Source organism: Chrysochloris asiatica, unplaced genomic scaffold (genome assembly GCF_000296735.1).
Source record: "Chrysochloris asiatica unplaced genomic scaffold, ChrAsi1.0 scaffold00007, whole genome shotgun sequence".
In the NCBI taxonomy this organism is placed as follows: domain Eukaryota; kingdom Metazoa; phylum Chordata; class Mammalia; order Afrosoricida; family Chrysochloridae; genus Chrysochloris; species Chrysochloris asiatica.
In genome coordinates, this window is record NW_006408525.1 from 35,972,106 (window position 1) to 35,991,023 (window position 18,918).

General features: G+C 40.9%; 3 protein-coding genes across 3 annotated transcripts in view; 2 read left to right on the plus strand and 1 right to left on the minus strand.

Moving 5' to 3' along the window:
- On the plus strand, positions 1 to 2,872 carry LOC102832030 (arginine/serine-rich protein 45-like). The gene is made up of 2 exons (XM_006833730.1): positions 1 to 76; positions 2,025 to 2,872. The coding sequence occupies exons 1-2, from the start codon at positions 1 to 3 to the stop codon at positions 2,870 to 2,872; spliced, it is 924 nt and encodes a 307-aa protein (XP_006833793.1).
- Positions 2,873 to 3,034: 162 nt separating this feature from the next.
- Positions 3,035 to 4,753, plus strand: LOC102813479 (chromosome unknown open reading frame, human C17orf58). The gene is made up of 2 exons (XM_006833589.1): positions 3,035 to 3,137; positions 4,563 to 4,753. Exons 1-2 carry the CDS (start codon positions 3,035 to 3,037, stop codon positions 4,751 to 4,753), a joined length of 294 nt encoding a protein of 97 aa, XP_006833652.1.
- Positions 4,754 to 10,800: 6,047 nt separating this feature from the next.
- Positions 10,801 to 18,918, minus strand: part of BPTF (bromodomain PHD finger transcription factor) — a 164,470-nt gene continuing 156,352 nt past the window's right edge. Inside the window, exons 29-30 of the mRNA XM_006833731.1 lie at positions 14,705 to 14,891; positions 10,801 to 10,837 (exon numbers count right to left, since the gene is read on the minus strand). Coding sequence (XP_006833794.1) covers positions 10,801 to 10,837; positions 14,705 to 14,891 — 224 coding nt within the window. The remainder of the gene's footprint in view (positions 10,838 to 14,704; positions 14,892 to 18,918) is intronic.

Genomic DNA, 18,918 nt, shown 5'->3' on the forward strand with positions numbered 1-18,918 from the left:
ATGACAGCTAGAGCTTTCTGGCTTCTCTGTTTGATCATTGGATCCTCCCCCGAAGCCCCAGTGGCAGAAAGAAAAGGTAAGATCACCCAAAAGGCAGAGCCGGGGAGAGAAGCTGGGATTTGGGGAGACTGCAAAGGGACGATGAAGAGTGAGCCGAGAAAGGGGTCAGAGCTTGCAGAAGAGAAGACTCCAGGTCTGTGTTCGTGTGGGGAAGGAGAAAAATGTGTTCCCAGGATTTTGTGTCTTTTGGCAGTCTTTTCCGAAAGAAGCCAGCTCAGCTACTGCAATGATCTTGAGCGAGCGGGGCAGGCTGGAGAAAACTTTGCATGTTAAGTAGCTGCTCCATCCCAGAAGAGTGAAAGTGTCAAAAGGGGTCGTGCACGCCTTTCGGGGAGCTGTGCTTGGGCTGGACTCACAGGAGGAAGGGTGGTGGGTGCCCAGGAGGGCGAGGGTCCCTCAGTGATCAGAGACGCTGGGTGCACTGAGGATGAGAGCTGAGGGTACAAGGAAATCGAAATTGGACAACCCTCGACATTTCTTTCCCCTCCTCACAGACCCAAAGAATAGCCTCCGGGCACATGAGCCAGGGAACCTGTCTAACAAACACACACATTTCATGCATGAAATGAAAATAAGTTACTGAGGGAATGAAGAAATAAAGGATTCCCTATGGGAAGTGTTTTTGTTTTGCTTTAATTGGGATGTTCTGTTCCCTATCTCTAGGAAAAATAGCTTCCGTACCTCACAGGGTAATTTACTTTAGGTTATTTTTCCATATGGACACTGAGTGACTTCAGTGGCATTTAATCCAAATATCAGACCATCTTTCCCATGACAACAGATGGTGATATCAATGGGGAAGCAGTTGTGAGGTCAACAGTTGACCACAGTCAGGAATTGGCTATCCACCAGAACTTTATTCAGCTGTGTGTGGTACAATGTTTAACATCATGAGTCAGAATCAGCCTCTTTGCAAAACATGAACTCTAACCAGCTATTATTGCTGGATGAAAGCTGATTTTCAAGGAGATTGTCAATTTGGCAAAATAAATCACTTTAAAAGAAGTGTTGCCAACAGTTGCAATGGTTGGACCAAGCTCTCCAATGCAGGGGGAGAGAAATGTCAATAAATAGCCATTAGAAGGTTAGAAAGAGAAAAGAAAGATGGGTTCTCAGACCTTTTAGGAGGGCACTTGAATCCAGACAATTGGGGAGGTGATATTGTGTAACTGGGCATGGGAAATTGCCAGGTTTCTGAGCTGGCTCAAGTTTGCTCATCAGCCTGAGAGTAGGAGAACCTTTTAAGTATATACACATATATGTTTGATATGTTTATTTATTTGGTTTTATGCCATATTATTTAGGAGCTTTTTCGCCACTATCAAAGAGGGGGAAAAAAAAAATCTAAGGGTTGTGTGTGCTTTTATACTTAACCAAAGGCCTCAGCTTCCCAGCCAAGCTTTAAAAACCTTTCTTAACTGCGGTTTACCAGTAAGCTGTGTCCAAGAAGCCAGATAAAAATTCACTCACAAATGCTCGATTCTGCAGCGACCAAGATGACAATGTCAACACGGATGGGAAAACCAAATACTTCTGTTGTCAGGGGCGCTTAAACAATTAGGAGAACCTGTAATCTGAGACCTTTCCCCCTGGGGTTTGCTCTGGGTACTTTCTCAACAAACTGTAAATAGCAAAAAGGCGGATGTTTATATATATATATTAAAGAAAGGACAAAAAGAGTTTGTTATTTAACCGAAGTTGCCAGAAATATTTAGTCCTGGAGGGAAACTGACTGGTAACGAAAAACTTATAGCTTTGAGACGCTTCCTTAACAAAATGAAACGTTCCCATAGAGATCTCCGACTCCCCATAGGGTGAGGAAAGTTTTCCACGTTGGTCCCATTCTTAGAGGGCAAGATCCTCATCTCCCTCCTTGAGACCCAGGCCAGCTGTGTGAAGAGGGAGGACTCGCGCCCTTGTCCTTCACTTCCAGGGCTCAACTCCCCATTGCTCTTCTCTCACAGGTGCATGTCCCCTGTCTCCTCCGCCCTCCCGGTTTCTCTCGGAGCCCTTTCCGTTGTCCTTCCCTCCAGCCTCCCCTCTCCCACGGCTTCTCCTATTCGGATGGCCTCGTCTTCCGGCCTCCCCTCTCCCACGGCCTTCCTTCCCGCACGGCTTCTCCTCCCTGACAGTCTCCTGTTCTCTCCCCACAGCCCCGCCAACCCACGACAGGAAACCCGACCCCGGCGGCGACCAGAGCGCAGACGAGGCGCCGGGTCCCCGGGTGCAGCCAGCCCTTGGGGCCCCACGACGACCGCTCGCGGCCGAGGCCACCCTACGTGCCTGGCCCGATCCGCGGCGCCGGAAGCCCCTGCCGCCCGCCGAGAACCGCGCTGGCTTCCGGGAGGTCGCGCGCGCGCCAGCCGGCCAGCTGAGTTCGCGCCCGGCGCAGGCCGAGAATCGCGCGTCGCCGCGCCGCGCGTCGTCGTTAGCGGGGTCCCCGCGGCGTGCGCGCGCCCGGACCCTACGCCTCACGGCCGCGCGCCCGCTCCCGCGCGCCTCAGAAGCCCCTGCGAGCCCCGCCCACCTCAACCGGCCCCGTGCTGCCGCGCCACCGCGCCTTGGCTCGCTGGGGAAAGACGCGGAGCTATGCCCGCGCGCCTGCAGGGCGGACATGGATGAGCGCGAGTCCTACTGCGGAAGCGAGTTCGGTAATCATATCTCCGGCCCAGCTCGGCTCGGCTCGGCTCGCCAGGCGAGGCTTTCCGAGCCCTGGAACGTCGGGATGTGCAGATCTACTCCCCTACGCGCAACCCCTAGAGAAACCCACCCACAGGGGCGACCCTGCCGGCCACAAGCCCTGATTCGTTAGAAACGCCCTAGGGAATGGGAAGGATTCCTTACGAGGCTTTGCTCTAAAGGGTTCGTTTGTGTTTTGAAAGTAGCCGTGAACGGAATCGTGCACGATGTGGATGAGCTGGGCCCAGGGATCCGGCTGGTGACGCTGCTGGTGGACCGCGACGGGCTGTACAAGATGAGCCGCCTTTACAGCACTCCCGACGGGTTTTTCTTCCGCGTTCACATATTAACCCTAGACTTCACCAGTTGCAATAAGCCATGTCCAGAATTTAAACCTGGTATTGAAAATTATCTCAAGGACCACTTTATCAATGTACTGCTGTAAACCACCATTTGTAACTTGGACTGCTAAGTTGTTGCTAAATTCCGTGGAGTCGGTTCCGACTCATAGTGACCCTGCAACAGGCTTTCCAAGGCTACAAATCTTTACGGGAGCTGAAAGTCTCATCTTTCTCCCGTGGAACAAACAGCTGGTAGTTTCAAACTGCCGACTTTGCGGTTTGCAGCCCGATTTGTAATATCCATAGCCATTCCAGCACCATTTTGGGGGGCGATACTATGGTGGGGCGCTGTAGGATCAGCACTGGACTGCGAACCACAACGTAGGTAGTTCAGACCCATCAGCGACACCTAGGAAATCCTATGTAATACATGGTCCATGTTAAGTCGGAGGGGAGCCCTGTAATATATGCACTGGACTGCAAGGTCGGTTTGAACTGCAAGGTCGGTTTGAACCACAAGGTCAGCAGCTCAAACTCACCAGCTGCTCCTTGGAAACCCTATACAGGGTCACTGTGAGTCAGAACTGACTCAACGGCACTTAACAGTAAGTTGGGAGGACTTCCTGGTATGGCACTGTAGAATCAACATGGGACTGCAAACCACAATGTTGGCAGTAAAAACCCATCGGCAGCTCCTTGGAAGCCCTGTACAGGGTCACTTTGAGTCGGAACCGATTGGACGGCATTTAGCAACATTGAAAATTGAGTCTAGGTGTGTGTAGCTGTAGGATAAACACTGGACTGCTAACCACGAGGTCAGCAGTTCAAACCCACTGCCACTCCTTGGAAACCCTATACAGGGTTTCAATGAGACGGAATTAATTCGCTGGCACTAAGTAACATTATAAAATGAACGGAATTCTGGTGTGATACTGCTAAGCACTGGGCTACTAACCAAAAGGTCAGCAATTCAAACCCAGCAAGCCATTCCTTAGAAACCCTATACAGGGTCGCTGTGAATCGGAACTGATTCTACTACATTTTAACATTGTAAAATGTGTAGTATCGAAGCTAAACTATTGTCTGGGCTGCCCTGACTCCAGCTCAAGGGTGGAATGGAGGAACAGCATAGATTGGTACAAAGCAGGCAACTCAGTAAACACACATGACAAATATCTGCTGCCAAGAAGGGATACCTGTGGGACCCTGTTCCAACTGAAGTGTAGAAATGGAAGGGTGGGAGTTGGGGTGGGGATACCCAGTACTAGATATCTTTCTAGTTGATACATTGTGATTAGGATAGTTTCTCAGTAATACTGGCTGTTTACATGTTATTTTCTGAGGGTCATTAGGCTGTAGAAATGTCTGAGTTTCAGCATGTGCAGCAAGATAACAGATTCATGCTTAGCAATTTAATTTTCCTATTGTTTTAGGGACATTAACAAAGAGACATTGATTTCTTGTTTTGGTTATTGTATGCAGGTAGCAGGTATATTGTGATGGGCCACATCTACCACAAGAGACGGCAGCTCCCTACAGCTCTGCTTCGAGTTCTGAGAGGACGCGTCCGACCTGGAGATGGACTGCTTAGGAGCAGCAGTAGCTATGTGAAAAGATTTAACAGAAAAAGGGATGGTCAAGTTCAAGGTGCAATTCACACCCAGTGCATTTGAAAACAGACCATCCTGGCCTTTCTGGATCTGAGATTTGGAATTCAGCAACAAGATATGAGAGATCCACTACCGTCATGTAACGAGGTCTCCCTTTAGAATAGGGCTCCTTTATGAACTACTAGCCTAGTTCCAGCTCTAATCTTGAAGCTGCCATTGGTTTCTGATTTACACTATGCTTTTGCAATGTTATTTTCCTGAGCTGGGTGGCAAAGTTCTTCAACTGTAGTGCCTGCCAGACATTGGTCAGACCGTTCAGATAAGTGACCTGTCCTGTTTAATAGATCACTGCTTCATGTTTTTATTTTTTTTTAATTATTTTAATTTAAATACATTCTCCAGTAGAAATAGTTTACAAAAAAAAAAAAAAAAAACCACATTTCCTTGAATTGCAATATACAACTTTGAACCGTTTATATCATGTATCAAACCAAATTTTATACTCAAACCATCACATTTTCAATTCTGTACATAACAGTGAGTGCACTAGACATTTATATATGAAATGTCATTTAGAGCAGACACTAGGATCAGAGCCCAGCATAAGTAATAACACTTTACATTTGAAGAGTACTAAAGGACTTAAGAGCGCAAAATACCCAAACAAGTATTCAGATGGACCCAAATACATAGTTTATTTTCATACCTCCCTGCTCCTGGTAACTTAAATGTTTTGTGCCAAACTGGCAGCTTATCCCAATGCTAAAGGTATTCTGGGTGTATCTGATGTCATTTTTCTATTAAGACTAAGTATCATGTGTGTTTGTAAAGCAGTAAATCTTGCCTTGAAATCAGATCTTGGATGCACCTGGTTTTTCAGTCTCACCAAACCCCAAAGGTTTTGGAAAAAGCCTTTCTTACACGTATTCCTTCAAAAACCCTAGCCTTGATATTCATCAATGACAGCTCAAAAGTATGTGCATTTTAAACATTTCCATTTGACTTGAAAAAGCTTTCATCACTAGTTGAAATTAACACTGATCTTATACTTGAGTCTACAAAGGCAGTGTTTTTTTAAAGAACAAGCTGTTACCTTGGTTAATTTGAAGCATTGTAAATGGAGACACCAAGAAGCCATAGCTGAGGATTAATGCCTAAAGAGTGATAAAAAGGAACTGCACTGAAGAAAAAAAACAAGCAAATTTCTACCCAAAGGAGACACTCAGGGAGCGCAAGATGTGTCCTTAAAGGCACAGATCTTTATAGACCACAGAGAACCACTGTGCATCTGAATGTTGTTCAGGACAGGGTGTTATGAGAATGCAGGGGACACAAGTAGCAAGCGCCTAAGAATGTTTCTGATGGGAGCTATACCGAATTTGTCCCAAACACTGGACCCAGAGAGAATATGAAATTGAGAGGTTCTGATGATTCTGTAGTATTAATTACTGAGGATGTTCTAGAGAACTTCCCAACAATGTGCTTTACCCAAATTTATTACAAAAATCTCATTAGAATTTTTCCCACATTACTGTACAAACTCTTGGCAGTAGAGTATGCAGGTAGTGAAGTGCTTCTAGGTTAGTTTTCTTTAAAATAAAATTAACCCAGAAGGTAGCACTGGTCACAAAAGTCAAAGCTGAATTTTTAGATGTCAAAAGGCTAGGCAGTGATCTTGAGTTAATATGCTCTGTAAAGTTACACAATGGAGTGGTTGGGCAGATGTTAAGCCACGAATAGTCATAAATAGCTCTGGGTTAAGAGGGGGAGAAATCACTTTTACACAGCCTGAAGATTTGAGTTGGCCGGACTTGATAACAGTTTCAGAGATTATTGGAAACACATAAGAATTGCCAGAGCTGCTTGAGCCTTGTGGTGCTGGGCAGTCAGATAGTTAATAATAGACATTCTGGCAGGCTAACTTTTTCGATACTGCCTAGATAGAATCTCAAGGCAGTCAATGCCAGACTAGGTGATTCCAGGTTAGGAAAAAAAAAGTTAAGAATCTTCTTTTCATAATTTACTCAATACTTTGGATACAACTTTTAATTTTATGGAAAAATTTAATTAGAAAATTCATTGTTCTAGTACTTTTGTCCCACGGATTTTCCATAGTACATACATGTGCTTTCCCTCCAGAAATGGAAGTGGCCCCACATTAAGAAAATAGTTGCCTTCAAAAGTAACTCAATAGCATCTCCCCTTGAAATTGTTATTTTAGAATTCAAGGAAAAAGTATTTGCCTTTTTGCTCTTGGTCCTAGCATTCTATCAGCCACTCCTCAGGAGAAAGATGAGGCCTTCAGTTCCCATAGAGATTTAGGGCCTCAGAAACCGTACACGGGTTGGCTATAGAGTCGGAATGGCCTTGACGGCACATAATAAGCATTTCACAATAGCCCTTTAAAGATCATGTTATGTGGTGCTTGTCTTTTAACTTGATCTTTAAATTTGCTCAAACACACGTGTAGGCAAACCCCTAAAAACTGACCTCCTGCCGACAACTCCCTTTCAGTACAAAAACAGGATTTTATCATTTTAAAAACATAGCTTATTTCTTTTATTGAACTTGGTCCAAATTGGATCAAATGGTATATTCTTTTGAGAAAGGTTGTTTTCAGTACAGTATCTTGTTCTATAGGGGTTCAGGTTAAAGCACTTGGTGAGCAGTTTGAACCCACTATCGGGCAATACTACTATGTCCAGTACGACAACTGAGTCAGAATCAACTCAATGGCAGTGGGTGGATGTTATTCTAAGTACTTAGGAACACCTTGTTGTTATGTGTCGTGGAGTCGATTCTGACCCATAGCGACCCTGTACAGGTTTTCCAAGGCTGTAAATCTTTATGGGAGCAGAAAGCCTCATCTTTCTCCTACGGAACAGCTGGTAGTTTCGAACTGCTGGTCTTGCGGCTCACAGCCCGATTCGCAACCACTACGCTACCAGAGCTCCTTAGGAACACCTTAGAGTATTTCAAATTATTAAAATACTTCTCAGCTGACTTTGCCTCAAGTCCCAAGCACTTATGACATGAGATACCACCGCTACCATTTTAAGGACTTAGAAATTTGCGATATATGGGCAACTGCCTCAAATCATGAACAGTGTTCTAATAATCACAGTTCTGTCTCATCTGAGAGCATGCAGACAATTTGAAGGCCGCTGGGCTGGCTCTTTAATATCAGAACCACACAAAGCAGCAGGGAGTTTAACCTAACAGAAATGAACAGAAATAGGGAAAGAACTTTTATTTGCAGATTCTAGGAAGATAAAAATGACAAACAACAGCAAATCTCAGTGTACCTAGGTAACACTCCAGGCCATTTGAAATATAAAAAGGTTAGTTAAGTGTACTTTAGGAAAAATAACTCTGAACGTTCACTTTTTTGGGCGGGCCCCCTGAAAGGCATGAAAATACAAGCCTGCAGAATTTGGGTAGGAGAAAAAAGCCTTACCAATATTATGAAAACAGTTTTTATGAAATGGCTTCAAGAATTCTGAACTCGCAGAAGAAAAGTAACAGGCATTGAAAAGGAAATCTAGGATGCAAATTATATTTACAAGCCCCAGACTCATTTTAAGGTAGAAACATTTTAACAATATCGCAAATGTGCATTGTGCGACTTGGGCTGTTGAAAGGAAAACAGCTGTAATAAGTATATCTTACTGAACAGCAGAAGCTTGTCAAAGAATATTCATAAAAAAGCGCTTTTGAAACGCATGTATTATAGGAATGTATTTTTTCAAAAAATTACTTTTGAAAGACTAAAGCTCTGTAATTGATAAAACTATAAAATGTCTTTATGTATTTATATGGTGATAGAAAACTGCAAAAGTCATTGTACCATTAAATACACATATGAAATTAACATTTTGCTAGTATGAGGATTCCCATAAAATTCACCTTTTATGTACAATTTGGAAATATCAACAGCTACAGAAAATATATCATCAACCAACCAAGCAACCATTGTTTCATTAGAAACTGCACCAAATCCAATGTCAAAAACATTACTTTATTTTTCTAGGATGAAATGTCCTGTTATGTACAAAAAGAATTGCTCCTTAGAATTTGCCACAATTTGTTAAAAACATAGCAATCTATTGCCTACAGGTAGGAAATTCTTTCCACAACCAGTTTTAAATGATTAAGCCAATATATATTTATATATGAATAAATAATAATACAGAAATACTGTGATGTGATGAGATGCAGAATCATTTTATAATTCATTAAAATGTATCTTGCATCAGCACAATGCATACAATATGTAGCATTTTCTTCAGAAAGGATAAAATAACCTATTTTAACTAATTTCATCTTAATAGTTTAAGCAAAAACTGTTTCCATATTGAGTAATTAGTCTGTTTTGTTTGTAAGCATAAGTTTAAGTGACATCTTTATGTACAAAAAGGAACGGGTTTCCTTAGATAAAATTAACCCAGAATAACCTGTACACCTGAGCCTGTAATAAGAAAGAACTGAAACTGTGTCTTTAGTTTAAGAAACTTAGGTCTAGGAAGAGGTCTTGCATAGCAGGGCAATATTAAACAGGGGGAAACTTAAAAAACCAAACCAAACCATAATTACCTAGGTGAGTTCCAGAACTTGGTAGGACAAAGCTAATATGAATTAGTGCAAAATCTAGTAAAATTTTTGCAAAGCTGCATAATCCAGTGACGGCAGGTTTTATAGGAGTAATAGTACAGCGCAGTGACACAATGTGTAAGGGGAGGACACTGAAACGGGAACCCTGCACAACACACCTCTCCCTCTGGTTTCCGGTTTTTCCTACCACTTACCTACTTACACTCTCCCCTAAACACAAAAACAAAAAAAGTCCCACAAAAAGACAACTACAAAAAAACAAAACAAAAAAGGATGACATCGTCTCAACAGAACTGCCCTTCATAGGTGTAAGTAAGTAGGTGTAATTCCTGTTCTGTTGGTGACAATTTGCCTGGTACCATCTACGGTGCAGATGAAGGCACTGGATCTTTTGTCACATTCCCTTTTTTATTATCAATCGCTGCAATAAGAAGATCAGCACCCCTGAAGATGTTCTCTTTGCAGTAATGACACAGCAAAGGGATACTCGCCTCCTGGTTTTGGAAACCAGGTACAATTAGAAAGGTGGGTACTGCCCTCCTCTCTTCCTGTCAGCCCTCCCGCTCCCCATAAGGGCTAACAGATAATTATCAGCGCACACCTCCATCTGTGGGAGCAAATGGATCTCCATTTATTTTGTTTCATATACATCCATAGTTGAATTTTAATACAAAAAGAAAAAAAAAAATTAGAATCTGACAAATGTTTACAAACAAGATACCTTCAAATAAATTTTACTCATTTTAGCCTGTTGCCAAGTAAATGACAAATTGTATTGTTAGATTTATTCAAGGCTACATTGTGTGTAGTCCAGGACCACTTAGCCCAACCTTTACGCAAGCTTCATTTTTGTCTACCATGAACAATAAACTCATTGTTGATTCCCAGTTGTGTGTGTGCACATGTGTACATAGCAGCTCCTTTCATAGAAAGAAAAGACATCTAGAGGTCGTCTTGTACTTTACCTACAGGAATCATGATAAGATACAGGATGGATTACATGTAACCGGGGCTGGATTTTATAAGAAAAAATAATTAGCTGACAAATGAGGGCAGCAATAAAAAAGCGTCTTTTTTTTTTTTTTTTTTTTTTTTTGCAACAATAAATAAATACAGTCAAAAAGTTTTCTGTGAGACTCTAAACCAGCTTCTTCACTGAAGAGCAGACGTGGCATTTCCATGGAGTTAAACTTGACCCCATATTATCTTTTTTTTTTTCTTGCTTTCTCTCTCTCTCAATAAGCAAAGGTTTCCCGCTTCCGCCACAATAGTAAAACCATTTGATCTTGACAAGATAATGGTGTCGTTGACTTTGCTTTTCCTTTGTCCGTTGGACAAAATTGGCCAAGAATATAATTGGGCTGTTATGACCAATAAAAACGAAGTTTAGGTCAAGTCTTGTCAGGAAAACCTGACTAAAAACATCTGGCTCCTTAATTTAAAATAGTTCAGACAACCAGATCCTTGCTGTGTTTTATGTTAGATTAACACGCTGAACTTTAAGAAGCTGTAGACTGAAGTTTGTTGTTATGAGACCTACAGAATACAGAAAAAAGGGAACAATTAAGCACCCTTCATTTTGGAAAACAATGACGCTGTCTGTGGACGCCAAGGTCAGGCAGGCTGGGGAAGCAGCCATGTTCCTTTACTAATCCTTGGCAAGCAAACAGAACAATGAAGAAAAATTTACTCTACAATATTACAACTTTTATCTGTACATCAAACATAATTCACTGCAAAAGGCCAATATTTATAAAAATAAGTATTTCTTCTTTTTTTCCTAACAAAATTAGAACATTTTTAGCCAAAGGGACAAATAGAAACATTTACAGAAACAATGCCACTGTGGTAAAAGACGTGTGTATGTGTGAGTGCGCTTATTTACATTGATTGGTGAATTAAGAAAAGAGTTCTATTAAAAGAAGAATAGTAGCAATATTAAAATCACATTGTTCTAGTAAAGTCCAGAAAGTCTCCTTCCTAGTTTCACAGTTTTATTAATAACTTTTTTTTTTTTTAATAAACCAAATTACTGTACAGCTACAGGACTAAGTCGAAATACTTTATATATTGCAATAGTAGATAAATACAGTATTCCAGGAGTTTACAATTTTTAAATACATTGTTCGACATGGCCGCTAAAATAAACTGTTTACCATTGTACATCTTCTTTAACATTAAAAAATTCTAGTAACTAGTCTGAACGTTTTGGGGGAAATATTTGAGTTGGGTAATCATGTAGTACAATAAAGAGTGACCCCAACAGCCAGTTCTGATTCCAGTTAAAAATTCAGACTAAAGATATCACAATCTGTAAGAAAAGAAAGAACACGGATGGTATAAATGATGAATTATAGCAAAGGGCAGTAAAGAAAATAATGTGCAAACAAGGCAGGAGACCGTAAATTAAAAATGGAGAAAATATGACAAAGAAAATATCGGAAATCCATAAATAAACGAAACCTCAACAACTGATTACTTACATGTTTCACTCTGCCTTAAATCTGGTGATCAATAAAAATTACCTAAAAAGGTGACCATCAATTGCCTTTATATAACCCTTCACCTTTCAGTATTAAGCAGAATTGAGCACACTTCTTAACCTTGCTCCCATGTTTTTTTAATGAAAATAATGCAAACCCAATTATACAAAAAAGTTACATAAAATAACCAGACGGCAAGATATTCCCAAGAGCCCTTACTACACAGGACAGCCTCCAGGTCTCCTTCAGATTTCTGTTTGGCCCCAGGCCCTGGAATGCAGGTGTTTGCCTGGCCTGCCTTCCTGAGCAGGTGCTACAGCTCACATGGAAGCAGAGTGGGATCTGAGTGCCCAGCCTTCAGATTCCACCACAGGCAAGAGTCTTTTCATTTTTTAAAAAAAGGAACTTTGGAAATTTAATGAAAAGAATGTATGTATATGGTAAAAATCAAAGAATGCTGATGGCTTCTAAAGAAGAGCTGCCAGTCATCACTTTGAACTGTTTATACTTTTGGTTCTTGGATAGTTACTGCTCTTATAATGTTATTTCCTGTTTATTGTTTAAATCCTGGGATGTCAGGAGAGGACTGTGCTCACCTAACCACTCTCCTTACCTACCCACCCCCTTTTGTCAGATTTTAAATTTTGTTCTAACTTTAAACACACCTCTAATTCATATTCTGTGAACTAGTTATTGGGTGCCTCTGCTTTTCCAAGTTTCTGGTACTAATGTTCTTTCCACCTCTTCTCTCTGCTTCCACTCCCCACATTGCCATCTGTGCTTTGATAGCATCAAGGCTGACAACATTATATTCTGTTGTGGAACCAAATAAAATCTTTCCCTGATTTGTCTATAGGCTGATTCTAAAAAAGGAAAATCAATACAACTTAAGTTTCTATGACTTACAAATATTTTCTCTATGGGACCATATTTGCTAATAAGATACCATTTCCTTCCTTACTCAACTTCTTGGTTTTCTGGAGGAGTTTATAATCGCCTCCCTGGCCCCACAAACATTATTTGATTTAACTGTATCCTTCAGTCTTAATCAGTTATAGGAATCCTTTGCTTCCCCAGACACTTGCTCTCGGTAGTCCTCCACCCCTGGCTGGCTTCTAGATTCCAGATCTTTTTTTGCTTTCCTGATTTACTTATTTTGTGAAAGCATTTAAAAATAATGCACTAAGGAAGGAAGTGATGTGAGGTTTTTTCTGAGTCCTCACATGACTGAAAATGTACTAATTCTGCCATGACACTTGACCCTTTGGTTCGGCAGACTTTCAGGCTACAAATTAATTTCCCTCAAAACTTTTGGATCAATTTCCCCACAATCTTCTAGCATTCCATGTTGCAGTAGAAATCTGATGCTGGTCTACTACTATATTATAATCTATATTAGCCTCTTTGGAAGCTCTCCTACCCACACCCACCACCATCACGGCACTGCTGTTGAGTGGATTCCAACTCTTGGTGACCCTATAGGGCAGAGCAGAACTTCCCCATAGGGTTTCCAAGGCTGTCACTCCTTACAGAAGTAGACCACCACATCTTTCTCCTGCAGCAGGACTTTACAGGTACCCGACTGCATCCTCCTTGGAGCTTTACAGCGATCTGCATGGGGGTGAATTAACTGATCTCTAGCCCACCACTGTAAAGAGACTAGGGCTCCATGGAGACCAGGACTTTATTTTAGTCATTGCTTAATTTCCAATCTCAGCACACAGCTGGTTTTCAATAATCACTTGCTGAATGAATGATTGAATTCTGGGAAGTCAGAAGAGAGAGTAATAAATAGATTTTAAATTCTCTTGCACTTAAAGTTTTAATGCTAATGGGTTAACAGATCTGGGATGAAACAAAGAGGTTAGTTTTCGAGATTTGTAAAGGTTCTAGGTTTTGGGTCTATATTCCCTTTCCTTTCTTATCTCTAGTTTTTTAATTCTTTGGCTGAGAGGTAACTGAATACTTGGTTTTGTTCTTCCTTTTGATTTTATGTAAATCCACCTTGCTTTGGGAAAAAGAGACGAACAGTCCTACTGATATGTTCTTTATAGAAAAATGACCGTGTAGAGCACTAATTCTTACATTTTGGTCTGCAGAGTCCCCTGGGAGTTCATTGAATAACACAGATGTTCAAGCCCCCAACTGAGCCTAGATCTACTCAAGCTGAGTCTATGAACTGGAGTGTGAAGTGGAATGGGTGGGTGGCGGTGAGGAGGGGTGGGCAACAAATCCCAAGGAATACAGAGTGGTGGCAATGCTCTCAGGAAAGGAAACAGGTCTCTGATGAAAGAAATCAGGGGCCTGAAAAAAGTGCAAAGGTTCCAAAACACAAGGCTAAGATGCCATAGAAGGGATTCCATGCAATGCTGCTCAGTATTTTGCTACTAGAGGTTCAGAGAAAACCATCTGAGAAGTTAAATGAAATTCCATCTTTACTCACAACGGAAATACCCGGAAGAAAATGTTTATTTCACAGACACAGCTCACATGGATGAAGGAGCAAGTGCCCTCAACTCCTCACTGATGGCTTTGCTTACTGTACCGTCGAGTTCTATAGTTCTCTAACCTCCTAATTAGGATATACACTCAACAGGAGCCAGAACTTGGTCTTGCTTCCTTCGTGTGTGCCCTGTGGCACCTAAGACAACATTTTGCATTCTGTATACACTCAATAAATCCGTCATTAAAAAAACAAAACAAAACCAAAAAAACCCCAAAGAAACCCACCTTAATTGTTAAGTAAATAAAAGATACAGTCAGCAATCTCTCATTATCCAATTTTCCCTCCTGTCCTCGGTGTTACACATGATCAGGCTACATTCTTGATTTTAAGATCCAGACTGACCACAGTGCATCGACGGCACAGACTAAAGAAGTTGAGCTGCAATAATTCACGACACTGGACACACATGCTCACCTGCTAGCCTTGAATCCTTTTAATTTCTGTACAAAGAAAGATTCAAGAACTTCTGCACACTGGTAAAAAGGGGAGTCGCTTGGATTGTAGTAACGACAGTTATCAAAAATTTTGGTCATATCCGCCACGAATTCCGTCAGCCTTTCATAATACCGCCGTTGTACTCTTTCTTCCATGGTGGCAAGGTCTAAAACACACAACATTGGCAACGCTTTACGCTTGTCCCGACACAGCCAAGGTCTAAAACACACAACATTGGCAAAGCCTTACGCTTGTCCCGACACAGCTGTAGAGTATTCTTGGCACTTCTGATACAACTACCAAGCACACGTGTTTCTTGCCCAAGAGATCTTGGAACCAAGATGGTTCACCACAAGACAATAGGGCAATAGGAGCGTAATTCCAGTTTGTTTTTCATGAGGGTGCGGGGGGTGGTTGGAAATCTAAATCTTGGCTACTGTTAAGAAGCTTGTGTGGGTTTAAAAAAAGAAAAGTTTGGCTAATTATACACAGGACTTTTCTTTATTCGGTGGAAATAAAGTAAAACACTATGATATATACGCACATCTAAGTACAATACATTTGTACAAGCAATAAACTAAGTAGGTTATGTGTGCAAAGATAGGACAGCATCCAGAATTAAAAACAAAGTCTCAGGACTACTAGTTTTGTGCTTTCTATTTTGGGTACTGTTGTATCTGGGACAAAGAATATTGATTTACCATTCACAACGGTAACGACGAAATTCTTTTTGCTATTTCAAATAAAGTTGAAGGGAAGATATGAGTTATTAAGGATAAAAATATTAGTAGGTGAGACTATGCAGGAACAGAACCAATCATAAGAGTACTACACACATAACTACCTGTTTGGAATACACAAAGCCAGATCTCCCAGAAATACCATTCACTCCTAGGAGGAAGTACTACTGGAGAAAATTCAGTTTTACATGAAAATCAGGGAGAGTAAAAGAACAGTGACAATGCAATTCCAAATGAAATCTTGACGCTATTCATTTTGGAATGCGAAAAAATGCTTCTCAAGGTCACCAAAACAAACAACCCAAGAATATGGAAGAAACATTTGAAAAAAAAAATAATGGCAGAGCAGTTCACTGACTGGCTATTAACAAATATTCTAAGCTGTGACAACGGAAAGTGTGAGCCTGTGCAGGAGGAACTGACACCAGAAGAACAGGCCTAACTGTACTGGGTAGAAGAATTTCACAGGTGTTGAGAATGTCATTTCAAATTTGCAGGGGAGACGATGATGTGGAGAGACAGAGTGGCTGGGGACTTTTGACCCAGAGAGGGAGAGGGGCTGTGTGCTGACAACCAGGGGCAGGCTTGATGATGGTTGGTTGATGATGCATGGAGGGGATTGTAACCATGGCAATGAAACGATATGCGATAGGATGGATGTAAAGCTAATGTTCTCCCATGTAAACTATCACATAATTCACAATAAAACATTAAAAACAAAAAAACTACCTATTAGACTCCACCAAAAAAAACCAGAGGGAATGGAAGCAAATACTGTTGAATGATGATACAAGCAGAAGACTGTAATTATTGCAATGAAACAATGGTGTAAAGTCGATGTTCTCCCATGTAAACTATCACTCAGTTCACAATTAAAAAACAAACAAAAAATTTGCAGGGGAAAGAAAATTTCATTAATGAATAGGGTTCGCCAACAGACTACACATCTGAAAAATTTTACACTATATGCCAAGGAGCTCTGGTAGTGTAGTGGTTACAAGTTGGGCTGCTAACCTCAAAGTCAGCAGTTCAAAACTACCAGACATTCCATGGAGAAAAGATGGAGGCTTTCTGCTGCCATTAAGATTTATAGTCTTGGAAACCCTATGCAGGGGTACTACAAGTAACTCCGTGGCACATAACCACCACCACCACCACCATACTAAATGCCAAAAGAAGTATAAATGGTAAAATATAAGGGTAAAAATTTAAACCACATACACAAACTAGGATAACAGATGTGTACACCTTGGTGATGGGGGAGAAAGACACTGTAAGGATGTAATCAAAGAGGAAACTCATAATCATCAGTATATTTGGATCCAATGATGTTTAAAATCTCCACATGCCGTTCCCCAAAACAACAACAACAACAACAAAACTACCATAAACTTTTAGATGTTCTTAGCATTTAATAGTTCGTAAGTATCATTCAGAACAATATAAATAATGGAAAAAATATAGGGATAAGAGATTCCCATAGAAAAAATACACATGGTTAATACCTCATTAGTTACCAAAGACATGCAAGGTCAAAGCAATACACATCTTTGTCCATTAGAGCAAAGATTACAAATGATAGCACCAATCTATTACCAGCTGTCACCTCTAGGAGGCAGTATGAAGTGGCAGTAACTATCTGTAACATCTGCACTTGTACCCTAAGCCTACTATTTTAAAATGTTATTTTCAAAGATAAAAAATATTCCCCTCAATAAAGTGGTAATACCCAGTGTTTCAAGAATGTGGAGAAAAAGGGCACACTATCACCAGATGGACATTATCAATTTGTTTAACTAAAATTTTAAAGTATTTATCAAAAGACTAAAAAAATACACTGGCCCACTGAAATAGAAACAGTAAGGATTCTTCCTAAGAAAACAAACAAATGTAGAGGGATGCAGAAATCAAGATGGTCACTAAGTGTTTACAGTAAGAAAACCCGCACAGAACCCCAAAATTCCACACAATTAAAAATGGTGTATGGCCATATCATAGCTGATGCAAAACAGGTATTGTTTAATATAAAAATAGACTATAAAACAAGATAAACAATATAAACTACTGATCCTGTTGCTTTCTTCTTATCCCCAAAGCATACTACAATTTTTGGCTTATTCTATATTCTTCTATATGCATGCAATTATAGAAAACAGTTTAAAACCTCGATGGTTCTTACAAAGTACATTTTCAATAAGATATAGTGGAGACTCTATATCATTCTCTGTGTGAATCATTTTAAGCAAAAAAGAAAAGGAGTCTAGCTCTTTAATCAAAGAATTTTGGTTAACTAAGGTGTATTCACTGTATAAACCCATCAAAATACAAATACAATTTAACACACATACATATACATGCACTAATTTAATGGTGGTTATTGTGGCTACAGATGACTTTTGACAAAGGCAAAGATGAAAGGTACCTTGTGCCTCTCTTACTGCTTTTTTTCTAGTTCCTATACTGTCTACAATTGACCTGGACCATTTTCAGAAGTAGAACAAAACATTTGTATAGATGTGGTATTTATAATAAATACCTCTGAGTACTTTCTCAAGGAAGACAACACAAATCTGAACTATGACTCTAAATTCTCACTGATTTCATTGGCCTATTTCTCCGCTTTGAAGTTGCTGTCACAAACAGACCTCTCCCGTTTCAGAGGTGCTTATAGCTGTTCTCTTGATGAGTTTTATTTATTATTATTATCCCCACCCCTAAATGAAGCTGTATTTACAGGGGTCCATCAAATTTGCTCTGCTTCAGGAAAAGATGAGGAAGAGGTGACAGGGAAAGACAAGTGGGCCAGACAGATGCTGGACTGCTCACTGATTTAAACCAGTCTTTTACTTCACTGCATGGCTCTATCATTTCATTTTGCTTCTCTTCTACTGGTGGTGATTTAAGCCATCTGTAGTGACTCTGCAATTATAAACACTGCTGCGATGCACAACATCTTGTGTACATCAAATCTGAAGAAGAGAAACCGCTAGGTCTCAGGGGTGTTGTTGTTAAGTGCGCTGAGTAGGTTCCGACCCATAGGGACCCTGTCTAGCATTTTCCAAGGAGCAGCTGCTCTGTTTGAACCATTGACTTTGTGGTTAGCAGTCCAGTGCTTACCCTACAGCGCCACACCAGGAGTCTGGAGGCTCATGGTATGCATTTTAAATTTCAATTATTGCTGTTGTGCTCTCCTGTATAGGGTTTTCAAGTAGTGGCTGGTGGGTTTGAACCATGACCCTGAAGCTAGCAGTACAGTGCTTATCCTATGGTGCCACATTAATGTTGTTGTTGTTGTCAGGTGCCATCGAGTCGGAACCGACTCATAGCGACCCCATGCACAGCAGAATGAAACAATGTCTGATCCTGGGCCAACCTCACCACCGCTGCCACACTTAAGTCCATCAATGATGCCACCTGGCTGATCCATCTTGTTAGGGGTCTTCCTCTTTTTCT

What these genes read in the sequence shown, in the direction of transcription:
- LOC102832030 (XM_006833730.1), top strand. Translation starts at nt 1, where the DNA reads ATGACAGCTAGAGCTTTCTGGCTTCTCTGTTTGATCATTGGATCCTCC. An exon ending in CCCAGTGGCAGAAAGAAAAG is followed by an intron (nt 77 to 2,024) that starts GTAAGATCACCC and finishes CTTCTCTCACAG; the next exon opens with GTGCATGTCCCCTGTCTCCT.
- LOC102813479 (XM_006833589.1), top strand. Translation starts at nt 3,035, where the DNA reads ATGAGCCGCCTTTACAGCACTCCCGACGGGTTTTTCTTCCGCGTTCAC. An exon ending in ATGTCCAGAATTTAAACCTG is followed by an intron (nt 3,138 to 4,562) that starts GTATTGAAAATT and finishes TATTGTATGCAG; the next exon opens with GTAGCAGGTATATTGTGATG.